The sequence below is a fragment of the Neovison vison genome, chromosome 6, assembly GCF_020171115.1.
Source record: "Neovison vison isolate M4711 chromosome 6, ASM_NN_V1, whole genome shotgun sequence".
In the NCBI taxonomy this organism is placed as follows: Eukaryota; Metazoa; Chordata; class Mammalia; order Carnivora; family Mustelidae; genus Neogale; species Neogale vison.
Genome location: NC_058096.1, coordinates 2,976,564 through 2,995,438, shown reverse-complemented (window position 1 = coordinate 2,995,438; position 18,875 = coordinate 2,976,564). Strand labels below are relative to the sequence as shown.

Here is an 18,875-nt window from a genome sequence, read left to right as displayed (position 1 = left end):
CCCAAGTCAGGGAGCACCTAGGGCCGCCGGGAGCAGGAAGAGTCAGGAAGGACACTTCCCGGAGCTTTGGGACTCCTGGCCTCCGGACTGTGAGAGGCGGCCTTCCTGTGGGTCCCCATCACCCTGCGAGTGGCGCATGTGTGCGGCAGCCTCAGGATACGCGTGCCGGGGGCCACCTCACGTGGAGGAGCCCGGCTCTGCGGTCCCTCCTGGAGATCTGATGGCTTCCCTCCATCGAGAACCGCAGCCTCATAAACCAGGGTCACCCGTCGGCCCTGCTTCCGGGAGCTCAGAGCACAGGTCGGTGCCGAAGGTCCGTCACCGTTGAGTCACCAATTCCCAGCACAGCTGTGTCCCCTTCATCTGGGGCCTTCCCTGCCTCTCTCCCCCGCTCTGGGGCCTCCCGGCCAGGTGCCACAAGAGTCAGGATAAGCCGAGGTGTGTCCTCCAAAGTGCGAGAAGGGGCAGGTCACGGAGAGCCCCCGACGTGGCAGCCCAGAGAGGAGCTCCTGCAGGGACCGGCCTGGAGACGCCCAGCAGCCGGGTCCCCCTCATGCGCGACCCGCCCCCGGGGGACCGTCAGAGCAGGACCTGACTCCTCGAGCCGCCCGCCAGGGGGACACAGGAGGCTTGACCTGCCTCCAACATGGGACTAACAGGAAAATGAGATTTTCTGAGCATAAAATCAGTTATTCCAACTTCATTTAAAGATTTTATCTATTTATTTAGAGATAGAAACTCCGAGCCAGGGGACGAGCGGAGGGACAGGGATGGGCAGACACCGCGCCGAGCGTGGGCCCTGATAGGACCCTGAGATCATGACTTGACCTGAAGGCAGACATTTCGCCGGTGCAGCCCGCCAGGCACCCAATTTCAGTTCCACACCAGACGCTGCAGCTGTTTTCTGGGGAAAGTACAGCCCCCGTACAGCACAGAGGTGTGTCCTCACACGTTTTTAGGGTGCACGGAGGGTCACGGCTTCAAATCCTGTTACTTCTGCTAACAAGGTAATAAGATAGATCTTAAAAACCCACCACATCCTTGAGGTGTCTGAGTGGCTCCGTCGGTTGAGGTCCGAGTCCTGATCTCAGCTCTGGTCTTGAGCTTAGAGTCGTGAGTTCAAGCCCGCGTTGGGCTCCACACTGAGCCTGGAGACTACTTTGAAAAAAAAAAAATTAAGGAATCATGGCGTCGTCGTTCACAACTGTGTTAGTGGAACAGTGCTGACCAGTATGACCGGACTCTGATGGCTCCCAAGCAGCAAAGGCACGGACTGTGTAACGGGGAAAAGTCTCCTGGAAAATCGTTCTTGACCTCGACGACGCGATGGGAAAGGAACAGCCATATTCCTGGATTCCTGGATTGAAGGGAAGTCTTTGTCCTTGCCTGAAAGCCGCCGTCACAAGGAAGCAATGTCTGAGCCTCCCGCCTCTAAGCAAGCAGGCCTGGCCTGGCTGCCTCCTCCCGGACCCGGCATTCGGGGCTCGCTCACAGTGCCTGGGTTTCAACCCCCACCTCCACTCGCCAGCCGTGGCCTGGGAGGCTCCCAGCCTCCTCCAGGCTCTGCTTCCTCATCCTGAAAATGAGGACGCTGATTCTCGGAGACACACGTCGAGTGGGCACAGGGACCAACCAGGACCCCCCGGCGCAGGGGCTCAGCCCGCAGCCGGCACTTGCGGACAGATGCTGGGCTGGTCCCTGGGATTAACGTTCTGCTTTCGCTTTTCAGGGGATGATCACGTTAATTTTAGCCACTGACATGGCAAGACACGCAGAAATTATGGATTCTTTCAAAGAAACGATGGAGAACTTTGACTACAGCAACGAGGAGCACATGACCCTTGTAAGTAGCTTCTTTGAGCTCATTCGGGGCTGGTGCGGGAGTCCCGCCCTCCGGCCCAGGCTGGGAACCGAGGAACCCCGACCCTCGCTTGGCCCTGGAGCGAGGCGTGACCGACGTGGGCACCTGGCCCCAGGCTTGCCTGGAAAGCCCCCTGCGAGCCCGTGTCCCGGTGAGAGGCGGCATGTCTGATGCTGCTTCTCGTTCTGACTTGAAGGCGGTGAGTGGTGAAGGCAGCCCTTCTTGCTCCGGTTTGCTGAGAACAAAGCCTGTCCCCCCCACACACAAAGGCACAGCCCCAGAAAGCCCTCTGCACACCAGCTTCAGGGCGGGCAGGTCAGGGATCCCAGGGCCCCTTCCTGGCTCACCCCTGCCTGGGCGGGGCCAGGCGTCCCAAGAAGGGGAGCTCCGCCGTGAGGACAGCCCGCCTGCATCTGTGCCGCGCCTGCCCTTTTAAGAGAAAAACACGGGGAAACGTCCTTCCCAGCCTTCAGGGAAGGGGTGACGCTGAGCCTGGTCTGGGTGTGAGGCCTCCTTTCCGCATCACTGCTGGTCCCCTTCCGTCCCTAGAGGCGGACGAACAGGACAGCCTTCTGAGATCGGGCTGCCCTGACCACCCCGTCCCCAAACCGGGATTCTAGCTAACACAGAGAATGTGTGGGGCAAGGACCTCACATCTTCCCTAAGTAACAGCAGGAGAAAGTGTCCCCGCGAGCCAGGGCCTCCCCAGGCTTCCCTTCATGGGGCTGGACACGGGGAGACGCAGTCATGTTGGGGGGACGGCCTGGCTCCTGAAAAGCCAGCGGTGTGTGGGAGGTGCTGTCCCCCACGGCAGGGCGAGGAGGAAAGGCTAGTAGGCCGTGCCCCTTCGGGGCCTCCGTGTTCCCTGTGACACATGAGGAAAGGCCCTCGCGGGTGGGAGGCCAGAGGTCAAGGCTTCAGGACGATGAGCCTCACGGAGCGACCATCACTGCTTTACTGCCTCCCGCCGGCTGTTCATGCAAGGGGGAGCAGGGTGCCCTCTGCCCCCTCACAGAGCGAGGGCCTGTGGGCAGACCAGGGTCCCGTGCGTTGGCCAGGGAGCCCCCCAAGCACCCACTTCTTGGTGGACTGGGGGGCTGGCAGCGGAAGAGGGGAAGGCCCCAGAGTGGAAAGGGTCAGAATGGATTCAGGGCCTCCGCCGACACCCCCGGCAGCAGCCCTGTGTGGCCGGGGCCCGAGATCCCGGCACGGCTCCCTCCAGGACGCAGCGCCCGGGCGGTGCCCCCGGCCCCAGGCGAGCTCCGCTGAGGCCTGCCGAGCAGGGCCCTGTCACGGCCTGAGCTCCGGAGCCACCTCGAAGAGCCTGGGATCAACTCCTGGGCTCGATAAGGAAGGGGGCTGATCAGGGACAGGGACAGGCCACTGGTCACCCTGGGGTTCAGCTAGGGGCCAGGCCAGATGCTGAGCTGAGCGGAGAGGTGCACTGCCGGGTCAGGCTTCCCCGCGGCCTCCCAGAAGACCCGGTGCAAAGAGCTGAGGCCCACGCAGGGCCCATCAGCCCTCACTGGTATGTCCAGGGGGGCTTCCTGCCGGGTCACCTTCAGACCCTGATCGGGGCCCACGCTCTGTCCTGGGACGTCGGTGACCCCTGGGGACCATCACATGCTAGAGTAAGGCCAGGCCGCACCGAGCCAGCCTTCCGGCCAGTCTTGAAGGCACTCACCTTCGGGCTTAGTGAACACGCTCTGGACGCGACCGGTCATTCTAAAGGGCCCACGTCAGGCCCGAACCTCAGCAGGCCCAGAGGGCCAGTCTCCTGGGATGAAAGTCACCCCCCGGGAGGAAGTGGCAGCAGGCGGCCGAGCTGGGGGACACCGTCTGGCGCCGGGGGCGGCCAGGAAGACTGGAAAGAGCAGGATATGGAAGGGGGGTGGCTGGGGGAGGGAAGGCTTCTCCGGAGTGGTTGCTCAGGCAGAAAGGGCAGGGGCGCCGGGCAGAGAGCGCGGGTTCCCAGGGGAGACCCGGGCCGGGGAACAGAGGGCGGAAGCCCACACCGCCTTCTCCTGGGGGCGGCGAGTCCAGACCCGGACAGCAGCAGCGAGACCCGCTCCGTGCCTGATCCCAGATCTCTCCTCCAGCTGAAGATGATCCTGATCAAATGCTGTGACATCTCCAACGAGGTCCGTCCGATGGAAGTCGCGGAGCCCTGGGTGGACTGCTTGTTGGAGGAGTACTTCATGCAGGTAAGAGCGACCCCCACCCTCCGGACCTCCGGCCGCCCGGCTTGGCCCTTGCCAGGCTCCGCGTTAGAAGGGCGACGGGGGGTGCCCAGGGGGACAAGCGGAGCAGGTCCCAGACGGCTTCCCCAGCTTCTAGGAAGCCCTCACGGCAGGGGCACACCGAGGTGACCGGGTCCACCCTGACACGGGGAAGACAGGGGCAGCCTGGGAAGGCGAGCGCTGGAACCCGCCACCCCTGCCAGTAACTGAGCGGCTCGTGGGGCGGACAAGTCTGGCGAGTGGCCCCGAAAGAGAAATGGCAGAGGCAGGAGGGGCCCCCAGGGGCGGGGGACACCAAGCAGGTCGGCGGTCACTGCCAGCCCTGGGGAGGCCCTCAGAGAACCCAGCCAGCCCACATGGGCCGTGCCAGCCGGCCAGCGAGGTGGACCCCAGAAGGAGGCCGGGGGGGCCTGCAGGCCGCCTCTGCCACGCAGCAGCCGGTGTCACGTCCCCGTCCCTGTCCCTGTCCCCATGGCCGCCCCACACGCCCTCTGTATGATCCGGTGGCCACAGCAGATCCCGCCTCCCTCCCTGTCGCTAGTTTGGCCCCTCAGCAGAGCAGTCTGGTCGGGTGAGGCCCGGGAACGCGCCCTGAGCCTTGGGTCTCCAGAGTCCGCCTGGGGACAGCTGGTGTTTCCTCTCTAATGCTGCGGCCGGCCCCCTGCACCCCACAGAGCGACCGCGAGAAGTCCGAGGGCCTTCCCGTGGCCCCTTTCATGGACCGGGACAAAGTGACCAAAGCCACAGCCCAAATTGGGTTCATCAAGTTTGTCCTGATCCCGATGTTCGAAATGGTGACCAAGGTGAGTGACTGTCCCCACGTGCTGAGGATGCCGCATGGACAGACACATGCGTGTGCACACACGTTCCCATGCATGCCCGTGTGAGATCTAAGGGGGGACCCAAGGCCCCTCCGCCAGCATCCCCAGCATCCCCGCACCCTCTGGCCTCCCCAGCTCGTGCCTCCCGGAGCCACCGCCAGGCCCTCCGCTCCCAGGCCCCCTTTGCCTTCGGAAGACCCTCCTATCCGGCCCCACTCTGCCTGGCACACGGCTGTCCCCAGGCAGATTTGAGCAAGGAGACCGTGTCTGCCTCTCCCCTGCACCTTCCGTGGCTCCTCATGCCCCCGACCCAGGGAGAGCTGCCCCTCATCACACAGTCCCCGCCCTCCCCGCAGGCCTCTTGCAGGACAGTCCTCCCCTTTCTTCACACCTCCACCTGGTGGGGGGGGAGCGATCGGCGGCCTCACCCCGTGGCCCCTGCCAGCTTTCCAGAACCACCCCAATGCGTTCTCCCGTAAACCCCATTCACTGGTACTTCTCTGGGGACCTGCCTTCCCTGGACTTCCGGGCCTTTCTCACGGCCAGCGGGTGCAGGGGTGCAGGACTGCCACATGGGCATTGCCCTCCCCCCCTGCAGCAGGACCGGGATGTGACCAGGGACGCACAGAAGCCATTCCAGGGCTGAGAGCTGCGTGCGCAGGGTTCCGCGGGGCAGGGATGGCAGGGTGGTCGAGGCCACGCCGCGGGAAGGGTCTGGCTCCTCCAGCCACGGGCTGTCGGGAGACTCGCGGCAAGGCTGGCATCTGGACGATGGACGTTCGGGGCCAGGCGGGCCGTGGGCAGGTCCGTGGAAGTGAGAGGACAGAAACAGAGCGGGACCTGGAGGTGGGTGCGCAAGGGGGAGGCCTGCGGGTCTCCAGGAGCCACGGACCAGCCAGACTCAGAACCACGGTCACCGGAGACCCCGCGGCAGGTTGCAGCCGCTGTGTGGTCCCGACCCCCGGTGTCCCAGACGCACGGACTCTGACCCCATGTCTCTCTCCCAGCTCTTCCCTGTGGCCGAGGAACTCATGCTCCAGCCCCTGTGGGAATCCAGAGATCGCTACGAGGAGCTGAAGCAGCTGGACGACGCGGCCAAGGAGGTAACACGTGCCGCGGGAGAATGGCCTTCCTCGTGGCACACCCCGGGCGCCGCGGTGGGGGGCGCCCCCTGGACCGGAGCTCATTTCCATTCCCCCAAAACCCGGACCCTGGAAAACCAGGAAATCTATACCCTTCATGAGACCAAACTCCCCTGACGCCCCGCGGCCCTCGGAGGGGTCACGGCGCCCTAGTCATTGTGCTGTAACCAGAGGGCGAGGATCTCTCAGCGTCTCGGGCCACCTCAGAGCAGTGCCCCATCCCCGTGTGTGTCCCTGTCCTCCCCCTGCCCCAGGCTGACCTTGCTCAGGGACAGGACAGCGGGGCGAGTCTCTCCCTGCAGAACAGGAGCCACCATACGCATCCCGGAGCTCACACACCGCGGCTCAGGGTCAGGGCGCTGTGAGGTCCGGTGCTGGGTCCGGGAAGGTCAGCTCACATGCTCAGAGCCGGTGCAGAGGCGGCTGCATGGCCAGGGCCTCGGGGTGTGCCCATCTCTCCTCGGGGACCCCTGCTTCCTGAGACCCACGCGGACCCCCCCCACCGAATGTCCAGCCACCCGCGGTATGCCTGCGTTGGTCCGCCGCTGCCCCTCTCCCCGGGGGCCCTGACGCAGTCTGAGCAGCGTCCCTGCTGCCCCACACTTGTCCTGGTCCGGCCTCGGCCGCGCCACCCATTCCACCACATCCGGTCTCTGCCGCTCCCTTCCGTCAGGGCTCCCAGTCATGGTGCCCCCGGCCTTGCTGCTGGGAGCCCCTGTGTCCCGCTGAGCCCCGGGTAGCCTCCCAGGCACCCTGTGTCACTCTCGTCCCCCGAACTGCTGTGTACAACGCGTCATCAGGAACTGCCTGCTGGCCGATGGGCAGTCCAGACCGGCGGCCGGTTTCTCTCGTCCGGTCCCGCTACCAGAAGGTCGCGGAGAGGTCCTGAGACTCCAAAGCAAACAGTACAGACGGCGATGTCGGAGCAGGTGCTCTGGGCAAGGCCCCCGGCAGGATTGCTAAAGCACCTTGGCGTTCCTCTCCCTGCCCCAGAGCCCTCACTATAAAGGCCCCTCGGGCCCCAGGGTCCTTTCCTATCCCCAGAAAGGACAGGCCCACAAAGGAGAAAGGGCTGCGGCCTCCGTCATCACCCCGCCTGCCTGTCTTCGGGGTTCCGCAGCCGGGCAAGCGAGCAGTTCAAGCTGCGGACCGTGGCCGAGTCGGCGAGGCCTCCCGCGGCGGGGGCGTGGGTGGCTGCCGACATCCGTCTCGGTGACACTTGTCAGCATTTCAGTCAGCGGAAGCTCTTCAGCAGATAAGGGGGCACTCGTGGGCTCCTGGAACCTGACTGCCACCTGCTCTGTCCTGCTTACAGAAGACGGAGGGCCTGACGTCCGGGGACACCGACGCACCCAGGGAGGGAAGCAGAGACGGGAGGAAAAGCGAAGAGAGGGCCGTCCTGAATTGATATCTTGGTGCTTCCGGTAACTCAGACACGGGTGGCAGCGACGGTCTGTGGGGGTGTGCGGGACGGGGGGGGCAGAAAACGCAGTGGCTGACGGCACTGAAGTAAGCGAGACTTTCACTCCTCGCCTGTAGTTCACAGACCGCGGCTCTGAAGGAAGGGGACACGCTTTGGCTCTCAGCACAGGATGGGTCAGAACACGCGGGCCACGTACAAGGGAGAGCACGTGAAAGCTTCCCAGAAACGCCGTGTCGCTTACATGGCTGTGAGCGAGCACCGTGCACCTGACGTTCGCCGCTCACTTGGCCCACGTCAGAGCAAACCAGCCCCTTCGGTCTGACGGTCACTGGAGAGCGTCTCGGCTACACAGAACGCAGGGCACAGGGCATGGGAGGCAGGGTCTGACTTTGTACGGAGGGGCAGGGACAGGCCCGGGCCCCCGACAGGCCCCGCTGAGCTTAGGACAAGCAGAGTGACCTGCACAAGTGTCTCCACGGCTCTGAGCCCGGAGCCTGACTCTCCCCTCCAGCGGGAATAATCTCATCACTATGGTTTTGTCCACTGAACGAGCAGAAGGCCGGGACGCCTCCCGTGCTCGTAAACACGGGCATTTCGTCGCCTGGGCACATCGTATTTTCCGGGGGTTCAGAAGAGGGATCAGAATTGTTTTATTTGGCCTAAACGTGCTTGACAGCGTGTGCGGTGTACGGGCACTGTCTATAGTGCCTGTGAGGTCTGAGAGCACCTGCCCATTTTCAGTCTCAACAGAAGCTTTTCGCTCTTCTTTTTCCAAGCAGGTGGAGCCTGAAGAAGGCATTTCGGTCACGGGTGGCGGTTCCGGACCAGGCCGGCCGAGCCTCGTGGGAGCCGACAGAGCAGGGGCAGCGGACTCTGAGGGCCTGACCCCACAAGACCGTGTTTTCTAAGAACTGTTTTGTTCACTGATACAAAAAAAAAAAAGGAAATTCATGATGCTGTACAGAATTTTTATTTTTAAACTGTCTTTTAAATAATATATTCTTATACGGAAACGGGTATTGTACTTTTTTTTGGTAGCGCTCTGCAACCTGGGGCTCCTTCCGGCAGTCCCCGGAGCCCCCCGAGCCCCCAGCCCCACGCAGAGACGAGGAACTGTGCTTCCCCCACACGTGTATCCCAGACCGGCGCTCCCGTGTCACGTGTTGCCCCATCTCGTGTAAATTCGCGATTAAACCTCAGGCGGTGCCCAGAGCGTGTCCTGTTTTTGAGCAGCGAGGGCGCCGGCAGCTGCGTGCGGGGAGGCGAGGGGCCGAGGCGGCTGTGGGACCGGCTGTGAACACCCCACCAGGCTGATGCCCGCGTACGGGGAGGTAGGCACTGACCACCTCAAACCGCAGACTGCTCAGCCCGTTCGAGGGTCTCAGGGGAGGAGAGCCGTCCCTTCTTCCTGCCTGTGTTTTGGGGACAAGCACTGGGGACATTCGGGGTGGCCTTGTGAGCATAAAGGGAGACTCGACCCCCGCTGAACAGCAGGCAGGCTCTGAGGGGCAGCGCGCCTCCAGGCCCTCCCCCAGAGCCCCGCGTGCATCTACACCCCTCGGTGGTGGGCGGTGTGCACCCCCGAGCCCTCCCCGGAGCCCTGCGTGCACTCAGAGCCTCGGTGCGTCCCGGGCCTTGCACATGCCCTCTGCCCCCTCCCCGTACGGAGGAGGCTCCGCTCGGAGAAGTCTGGAAAGGCCCCGCCTATTCTGAGCTCTGTGGGCATTTCCTCCGGTGTAACTAGCGTCCTCCACACATTCACTCCCTCTTGGCAAACTCCACACACTGCTCCCCGTCCCCGAGTTTCATTTCTGCTGTGACATTTTGTGACATTTTGCGTCCCTTCTTGAATCCAGGGCAGGAGGAGCAGGGCCTTGGGCTCTCCCCTCACGGTCTTGTGTCTCATTTCCATCCCGCTAAAGCCAGTGCAGGGGCAGCTCCAGTGACCGTACACGACCCCAGCAGGCCAGGCCCTCCCGCCGCAGGCCGCCCCCGCGAGAGGTTTGTGACTCGCTCCCCAGCGAGAGCCTCTCCAACCAGCGCCCCCCACCCGCGGGCCGTGCCCGGGGCCCACCTCGCCACGTTCGCCCCTCGTGGAACGTCACCCAGTGATGGCTGAAGTCCGTGCTTCTGCCGCACACACACACACACACACACCCACGTGCACATGCGTGTGTGCACACGTGCACACGTCCGTGCACCGACACACATAGTCACACACACACACACTCCAACGCACTTTGTCTGCATGACGGGGCTGAGGTTCTACAAGCCCTGGAACGGGGAGCTCGGCGTCTCGGAGGCGCGGGTAAGGACAGCACCTCTGTGACAGTCCCCACCCCCGCTGGCGGCCGGTTTCCATCCGCAGAGACCACACATCCGCTCCCTGCAAAGTGCTGCCTCCAACCTTCCTGCCTCCAGAACGTCTCTGTACTCGGGTCGTGTGCACCCAGTTAGCTGAGCCTGTGGGGACACCACCCCAGCCTGAGTCACCGGCCGTATGGGCACGGCCCCCCTCCACCGCCGGCCAGCCTCTGTCACACGGGCCAGCCCCGGAGGCCATGGACGGGGCCACCGGCTCAGCCTGCTCACCCAGAGCCCAGGACAGCCCTGCCCCAGGAGACCCCACACACGAGGGCCAAGTCAGGGACGGCTTTGGGACTGGAGGCTGAGGGGTCAGATGCGGACAAGCGTCAAGTCAGCATGAAGGACAAAAGGTCCAGAGCTGCGCTGCCCATCGAGAGACACACAATGCCCTGCGCTTTCCAGAACCTGACAGAGCCGGCCATGGCCACAGTCGTACGGACCATGTCTCAGGGAGACACCCGCACCTTCCTGCAGCTCCCAGCCCCCCACACCCCGTGTCTCCCCCGAGCAGAGGCCAGCACGCCCTCCGCGGCTCCAGCGCTGACCTCGAGGGTAAGGAGCGACGGATGGAGAAACCTCTGTCACTCCCACCTGGGATGGGGACCCCTAGGCCCGACGTCCCCACGACGCCCACCGCACACTGCCTGTCCTGTGTCTGACCACTGGCACCTTCTGTGGCTTCCCCCACACACACTATCCCAAAAACCGAAGTGACCATCTCGGCTTCTGGCATCTGTAACCCGGTCACGTCAGAAAACCAATTCCCAGGATGCCTGAATGAGCACTAAACAGAAAACACTTAATCTCCGGCTAACAGCCATTGGCTCGCTGCCGCTGCATGAGCCAAGGGCCACGGAGCAGCCCGGCCGGTGCCCCCGCAGGAGTACCCGACTCCGTCCTGACTCCAGGCGCCGCCGCGGCCCCCAGCCTGGCAGACGCGCTGGACAAGAGGCTTCGCTCGGGGCGGGCTCTTCCAGTGTGGATTGCCTGGGAGAGTTTTTTTAAAGCTAAAATCACAAGAATTCACTGTATTCTAGGGGCAGAGAACACCGTCGCTCTGGATTTGGGGGGCTATTCGCGATCAGCAGCCAAGGGGAGCCGGGCGAGGATGTTAGGGACTCACACAGCATCCCCAGTGTCCTCAGCCTCGCCGCCGGCCCTGTGTCCTGTGGGGTGCAGAATGCCAGGCCCCGGGCGAAGATCCGACGGGCCGGCATCCACACCAGGGCCTCGCTGGGACGGGGGCCCCGCAGCCGGGACGAGCAGCGGGCTTGTGAAGCTGGGGTGCGCGGGGAGGGCCGCCAGAGAGAGCGGCGAGACGGGGGGCAGGGCGGGGCCTGGGCTGCCAGCCTTCTGGAACGCATCTGCACGAAATAGTTAAACAGAGACGCCAGAGGCCTGAGAGGGAGACTCCCCGTGTCATCAGGGAAAGAGGGAGGCAGGGTCTGAGGGGTCACTGAGGCGGTCACTTACAAGAACAAGGGGGGGTGCCCACCCGTGGTCACCACCGAGCGGGCTTGACCAGGGGTGACCGGGAGGGGTGACCGGGCCCTGCTGTGCACTGGCCTTCTGTGGCCCGGACGCACAGGAGGAGCCTGGCTCCCGGTGACGTCCCAGAGGCCCAGAAGCTGGGTCGGGGTGACTTGAGCTGTTGATAAAGACAGACACCCTACGCGAGTTGATCTCCAGGACCCCACGCACCGCAGGGACAGCGCTGGTGACGGACGTTCCAGGACCTCGGGCGCCGGCCAGCTGAGTGGGTGGGTCGGAGTGTGGGGGCGCTAACCTGAAGAATCACGTAAGAAATCACGCTGCAAAGTGCGTGTGTCTGTGTGTGCACGTGAGCACTCACGGGGGGGGGCATTTTTGCAGGGGTGTGTAGTTGTGAGAAGGCATGCGCGTGCACGTTTGTAGGCCTACAAGCGCCTCGCGTGCACCCGGCCTTGCTCCCCGCGGAGAGAGGACGTGGCAACGATGGCGAGCGCCAGCTTTCACACTGGGCTCCGTTTGCAGACCCGACACTCAGGGGTCATTCGGGCTGCGTCCCGGGACAAGGGACAGGTGTGGAGGAGAGGGACGCAGCGGGGAGACGGGGCTCGGACGGAACCTGCGGCACCCGGCAATTAGCCCGCGGGTGAGAACTCCGGACTGACCACCGCTGTTCGCCTTAGAAGTGACTTTGTAGAAAACTCAGAGCGCATGGGGCATGCCGACTGGACCTCGCAGAAGGACGCGCCAAGCACCCGGGCTGGCGGGCCGGTGTGCGTGTTCTCCGTGCTGGGCTCGGTGAGGCCCAGAGACGCCGGTGAAAGACCGAAGTGCGCCCGCTTGCCGCCGGCGGGATGTGTGCCACACGCTGACCACGGCCGCCCGGCGCGGAAGGAACCACACGGAACTGTTCTGCGTCTGGCCCGCCCGCCCCCTCGGACAGGCCCATCCACCCTGAGTGGAAACCCGGGGAGGCCGCTCCCTCCCTCCGGTGCTGCCATCCAGGGCCGGCGGGTCCGCGAAGCGTCTGGCAAGCCTGGCCTCTGACGCTTCTGGGCTTCTCGAGCGGCCGCCTGCGAGCAAGCCCGCCTTCGGCATGAGCGTCCCGCGGCGGCCACCAGCACAAGCGATGGGCATTCCGTCACGGCTCAGGAGGGAGAAGGCCCCAAACGGCGGCGTGGGCCAGGCTGGGCGCTGGGTTTTTCCTCCCCCCTTCCTGACTCTGGAGGCCACCCGCGGCCCTTGACCGTCCTGGGCTTGTGGCCGCATTGCCCCCATCTCTGCCTCTGTGGTCACGTGGTCTCCCCACATAGTCTCTGTGCCCAAATGTCTTCCTCCTAGGGGGACCCCAGTCCCCGGGTCCTGGCCCAGCTCACCTCCGGGCGACCTCGTCCTGGTGTTATTATCCTGCAAAGGTCCTATTTCCAAACAAATTCACATTCACAGGTGCAAGTGGTCGTGATCCCTGTGGGGGACACAGTCCGCCCCCCAACACCGTCCTAGTCAGCCTTCCCGTCTCTCTCTGCCTCTCCCGTCACTCGGTTCCCACCATCGCCCCCAGGAGCCTGCCTCTCCCCCCGCGGCCACTGCTGTCGCATGCCCCCCCATCCAGGGCAGGGTCATGGCTCAGCTCTCTGGGGAGGTTTCCTCTCGTCCGTCTTCCTCAAACAAGCCAGGATCGGAGGGAGGCACAGGGCAGAGGCCGTGAGGTGGGAGGGCGGCCGACTTGGGCCGGCAGGATCTCTCTGGGAGGGCCGGAGGGACTCCCGGGACAGCCGCAGAAAAGGAAGGTTGGCAGGAAGACAGAGCGTGGCCATCTGCTCTGGCAAACGCTGACCTGCAGTTGGCTGCCTTCCAGCACCCGGCTGGGAACGGGGAGCATCTCAGCTCCTGCCGCGTAACAAAACCACCCCGAAACTTAGCGACCTGAAGCAACGGCACGTATTACTTCTCATGCCCAGGTGGACTGGGCAGGACTCTTGGTCTGGCCCTGCTCCTGGAGCTGGTTGGTCTACACAGCGTTGGCCACGTGTCTGGAGTTGCTTGATGTCCGCCGCGTGCGCGTCTGTCACCGCGGCAGGCTAACGTGGGTTCTGCGCGTGGTGGCAACGTGGTCCCAGAGGCACGAGAGCGGGAGCCCCAGTGCTCAGACACGTGTCACGCCTTGGCATCCACGCAGCTGCCACACTCTGTGCCACGGGCCACAGCGAATCACTTGGTCAAGCCCAGGTCCAAGGGGGGAGGGACAGACCCCACTTCACGACAGAGGGACACGCACGTGGCCATCTATTGGGGTGAGGAGGCCCACGGTCTAAACACAGCACGGGCAGCCTTGTCCCAGGGGCCTCTGGGACCCCTCCTCCTCTCCCGCGCGACCTCAGGACTAAAGGCACGCGCAACCCCCATGGGCAGCCGCCGAACCGTTTCTCTGACGTCCCGTTGCTGTGATCCGCCCCCCCCATGGAAGGGGCTCAGCTCCAGTGTTCTCGAAAGCTTCCGTGTGGTCCTCAAGGGCTGCCCAGACATGCCTCGTGGGCTGTCACCAGCTTTCCCGCCGGCTCTGGGCTACGTCTGTCCCACCACGGGAGGTCGGGGACAGCAACCTGCGGAGCCACGCCGAGCAGGCAGAAGGCACTTTCCTCATCTCCGGTGCTGTCGTCAAGTCTACGCGCGGTTACGCACAGTCCCGAGCTCGCAGACGTACCTAACGTGGCCTCATCTTTAACCACTGCCCCCGCGGCAACGGTGTCCCACCACGGGATTCTCCACGTGAGGCCACGGCTGCCTTCTGAGTCTCGGAGAGCTCACGCAAAGTGTCGTATTTGGTCTTTCCAGCGGTGGGACGGCGGGGCCCCTCCGCCTTCCGAGACGTTTGGGGGAGGCTGGAGTTTTCGGGCAGCTCTGAGGAAGGCGGGGACCACCACGGCCAAAGCAGTCGATGTGAGTTTCAAGGGCATCTCGTGTCACTGAAAAGTGTTCATTACGACACGCCGGAGGGGGCGCCTGGGTGGCACCGCCACTTAAGTGTCCGACCTTGGTTTCGGCTTAGGTCAAGGTCTCAAGGTCGGGCTCTGTGCTCAGCGGGGAGCCTGCTTCTCCCTCTCCCTCTGTCCCTCCCGCATGGGCTCTCTCTGTGTCTCTCGAATAAATCGATCTTAAAAACAAAGAGGAAAAAGTCATGCTTCATTGGGTGAAGTGGATGCAGAACGGCTTGTAGAGTCTGTTCAGGCAGAAGATGTAACCGAGCGCGATATTCTGTTTTCCCCGGGAGCCTCGCCAAAGGCGCGGGGGTCAGAGGTCAGATGAGGTCCCAGACGAGAGGCTGCAAATGCCGCGCTCAGCCGCTGTGACGGGCGCCGGCACCGAGCGAGGACGATACTCACGTCTCCGGTCAGGCGGTAACGAGATTTTTTCCTTATGTTTATTGTCCGAGAGACCCCCGCCCCCAGAAAGGTAAAGACAACCCGACTCTGAGGCCGATCGCCGCCCCGGCTGGGCCCTGGGCCCTCTGAAATCCTGATGCTTCTCTCTGGGACTGGAGACGCCTGCAAACCAGACGTGAGCGGAGGCTGCGGCTCCCGCACGTTAGACCGGCCGGCTCTGGGAGACGTCCACAAGGTCCCTGCGGAAAAGCGTGCCGTATTACTGTTTTTAAGATATTTATTCCAGAGAGAGCGCGCGCGTACAAGCGGGGGAGGGGCAGAGCACGAGGGAGGAGCAGGATCCCTGCTCAGCAGCGACATCCTGACCTGAGCCAAAAGCAGACGCTTAACCCACTGAGACACCCACGTGCCCCCCCCCCCCGCCGTATTATCTTGATCCGCTGTGACGGGCCACTGTCCGCCATGTCCCTAAGTAGATGCTCAACTTGTCTTCGGGAGAATAGCTCGGCTCTGGTCCGGAAGTAAAAGCGCGGAAGGACGGACGAGAGGGGAGGATGTCAGTGCTACTGCAGAATGGGGGCGGGATGCTTTTCTCCTGGTCGTAAAGGGTCATTTCCAGGGCAAAAGGAGGCAGTACCGTCAGCAGTGGAGAAGCCACGGTGGGGACAAGGGAACAGGACAGAGGCTCGCAGCCACAAAGCTGGCTCCGCTGGGTCCACGCCATGTGGGGCCTCCTGCCTCCCCCACAACAGCCTGATGCGCCGGGGGGCTGGTGGGGTCACACAGCCCCTTGGGGGAGGTGGGCAGTGAGCCAACCCATGAGGTCTCTGCACCGTCGTGTCAGCCTCGACAACCGAAGCCCGCTCGGTGAGTCACCACTACCACCGGTTGGGTCCCCAAGGAGGGTAACGAAGGAACCTCGGTGCCACTCACCACTTCTGCCCGGCACTGCGTCCTGGGGAGCCAGAGCCCCCCACTCCAGGTGACACACCGGGTCTGTCCTCCCTGCGTTGTTTCTCGCTGTGACTCTGGGCACGAGCCTGGAGCCCCTTGGAGCATCCGTGGCGGCAGGCCAAGCCCCTAGGATCCCCTCCAGCAGGATCCTCTGGGGTTCTCGTAAATTCCCCAAAGGACAGTCCATGCTGACTTGGGCACAAGAGACCCTCCTTGGCAAGGCTGGGGGCTCAGGGACCAACACCTCCACAGACTGCGTCCCACAGACCCAGGGCACCGTCCCAGCTCACAGCCTGTCCCCACCGTCCCCGAATCCTGGGAAACACCATGGAAGTCAAGAAGTGAACTGTATTCTCTGCAGTGTCCCCGCTTCACTCCTGTCCCCACGGTCAGGCCCGACTCCTGCTTGAACCGCTGAGGGCAGGACCGGATCAGCAGGTGCCTGGCACGGGAGAGGGATTCGGCGGCGCTTACAGCGTCCGCACGGCACGGGGATGGATGCTTGGGAAACCCGCAGAAGTCTAATCCGTTAACTTCTCTTCAACACCTCTCGTTAGAGCCAAGAAAATGATCTCTTTTACATTAAACTTTCCATTTTGAGATGACCGTAGGTCCCCGTGCAGCTGGAGTGATCCCACGTGCCCTCTGCCCAGACCCCCAGCGGCGACACCTTGCAGAGCTCTAAGTCCCGGATGCTGACGGCGACACTGCGCGGGTACAGAGCACCCCACGCCCACGGGGTCCCTCCCGCGCCTCCCTGAGGCCCCACCCCCGTCGTTCCCCCCGTGCGGGCAACCCCTAATCTCTTCCCCGTCTCTGTAGTTTCGTGATTTCCTGAATGTTATATAAATGGGGTCACGGCGTGTGTGACCTTTGGGGGGCGGCTCTGCCCACGGAGCCGTTATCTGGACATCCATCCGGGCTACTGCGTGTATCAGGAACGCGTTCCCTTTTGTCACTGAGGTCGTGGTGTGTTTAACCATCCACCGGCTGAAGGACAGGGGGCTGCCCCTGGCTTGGTTCTGCAGAGCTGCTGTGCACCCCGTCAACAGCTTGTGCGTGCGCGGGACTTCCCGCCTCTCCGGGACGGACGCCGGGGGGTGATCACCAGGTCACGGGGCAACTGCACGTTTACTCTTTCAAGACACGGTCAGATCTGGGGACCCCGGGGGGCTCAGTCAGTTGAGCGTCTGCCTTCGGCTCAGGTCGTGATCTTGGGGTCCTGGGATCGAGCCCCTCGTCGGGCTCCCGGCTCAGTGGAGAGCCTGCTTCTCCCTCTCCCTCGGCTGCTCCCCCTGCTTGTATGCTCCCTCCCTCTCTCTGAAAAATAAATAAAATCTTTAAAAAAAGAAATTGTCAAATCGTTTTCCAGAATGGCCCACTTTCCTGTCCCCAAAGCGAGGCCATTTCTCCGTGTTTCCGTGAGTTCCTGGGGCTGTCACTTTGATTTTAGCCGTTCCGACAGGCGTGAAACACAAGCCCAGCAGAGCTTTGATCTGCGTCTCCGTGAGGGCTGAGATGTTGAACCTGCAGAGAAGTAAATCCTCGTGGGGGAAGCATGTGCTGTTCTCTTTCGCCCACTCTCGAATCTGGGGGCTGTTAGGTTTTTTCACTGTCGACTTTTGAGGGAGCGTTGTGTATCCCGAATACGACTCTTCCGCCCCGGCGCGGTCCGCAAAGGTTCTCCCTGGTCGCGAACCTACCGTTTTAGCCTCCTCCCAGCATTGTCCAAAGAGCAGATATTTCTTTGGTTCAGTTGGATTTTTCGGTGTTCCCTCTTGCCAACCTGCTTTGGTGTCAGGCCTAGAAACTGTGTGCCTGACTCTGGGTCCCACAGCTCTCCTGTGGGATTTTTCTAGAAGTCTTACAGTTTTGCTTTTTAAACCACAATCCAACTTCTGTATACGTGTGAGGCTGCGGTGGAGGTTAGTGTCTTTGCCTCTGGATACCCGGGCCTCTAGCGCTCCTCGGGGACAAGGCTGTCCCCTCCTCCTGGGAACTGGTTCTACACCATTCCCGACAGTCGGCTGGCCACGCTTGTGTGGGCCTCCGCCGGGGTCTTCTGGGGCCCCACTGACCGCTGTCTGTCCCTCCGGCAATGTCACGCAGCCTTCACTGTGGTCACTGTAACAATGACTCCTAAAACCAGACAGGCTGAATCTTCTCCTGTTATCTGCCTTTTCTAAAGGGTTCAGCCCTTCCAGGTTCTTTCATTTCCATATAAATGTGACAGTAATCTTGTCGGGACCCAGGACGTCTTGCTGGGACTCTGACAGGGGGAGCATTAAATGTGTATTTGGAGGAAGTTGGGGGAAACTGGAGGGGGAGATGAACCACGAGAGACTGTGGATTCTGCGAAACAGTCTGAGGGTTTTGGAGGGGCGGTGGGTGGGGAGTTGGGAGAGCCTGGTGGTGGGTATTACAGAGGGCACGTACTGCATGGAGCACTGGGTGTAGTGCATAAACAATGAATTCTGGAACACTGAAAAGAAACTTTAAAAAAATTTTTTAAATATGTATTTCGATTTAGGAAGAACTAGCGGCGTCTCCCCATCCATGAACATGGTACACCCTCCCTTCGGTCTCCGAATGTCCTGCAGTGGAGCTCCGTCCTTCTGAGGACGTAAGTTCTGTTTGGGAAGATGGCACCAAAGTACTTCCTTTTGGTTTTGCGTGATTGTAAATGGTACTATGTTTTTAATTCCAGCGTTCACGTGTTGCTGTTAGTCTAAAAAATACAGTCGCTTTTAATGTATTAATCTTGTACTCTATGACCTTGACGAACTCCCATACTAGTTCTAAGCCATTTTTATCGATATCTTGGGATTTTCCCTATAGACAATCAGCAAACAGAGACAGTTTAATTTTTTCTTCCTTTCTGAACTGTAGGCCTTCTGCTTGTTTGGGGGCGGGGGTTGAAGATTTTTATTTATTGACAAAAGAGAGAGAGTGTGACTGAGAGACAGAGAGCACGAGCAGGGGAGGGTGAGAGGGGGAAGCAGGCTCCCTGCTGAGCAGGGAGCCCGATATGGAACTTGATCCCAGGACCCCAGGATCATGACCGGAGCCGAAGGCAGACGCTTCACTGACTGAGCCACCCAGGCGCCCTGTTTTTTGTGTTTAAGAACAACCTTTATTGAACATGGCGCTGAGTCTTTTTTTGCAGAAAAAGATATTAAATGCACATAAGCATCTA

General features: G+C 62.2%; 1 protein-coding gene across 5 annotated transcripts in view; it reads left to right on the top strand.

The window, feature by feature from the left end:
- The window catches only part of PDE9A (phosphodiesterase 9A), an 81,493-nt gene extending 72,796 nt beyond the window's left edge, over window positions 1-8,697 (top strand). For 3 of the 5 annotated variants that reach the window (XM_044250873.1, XM_044250876.1, XM_044250877.1), the window contains 6 exons: window positions 1,730-1,843; window positions 3,961-4,065; window positions 4,776-4,904; window positions 5,930-6,025; window positions 7,380-7,488; window positions 7,604-8,697. In XM_044250873.1, coding sequence (XP_044106808.1) covers window positions 1,730-1,843; window positions 3,961-4,065; window positions 4,776-4,904; window positions 5,930-6,025; window positions 7,380-7,472 — 537 coding nt within the window. In that variant the 3' untranslated portion in view covers window positions 7,473-7,488; window positions 7,604-8,697. The remainder of the gene's footprint in view (window positions 1-1,729; window positions 1,844-3,960; window positions 4,066-4,775; window positions 4,905-5,929; window positions 6,026-7,379; window positions 7,489-7,603) is intronic. The other 2 variants (XM_044250875.1, XM_044250874.1) reach the window with 2 other exon arrangements.
- Window positions 8,698-18,875: the final 10,178 nt, after the last annotated feature.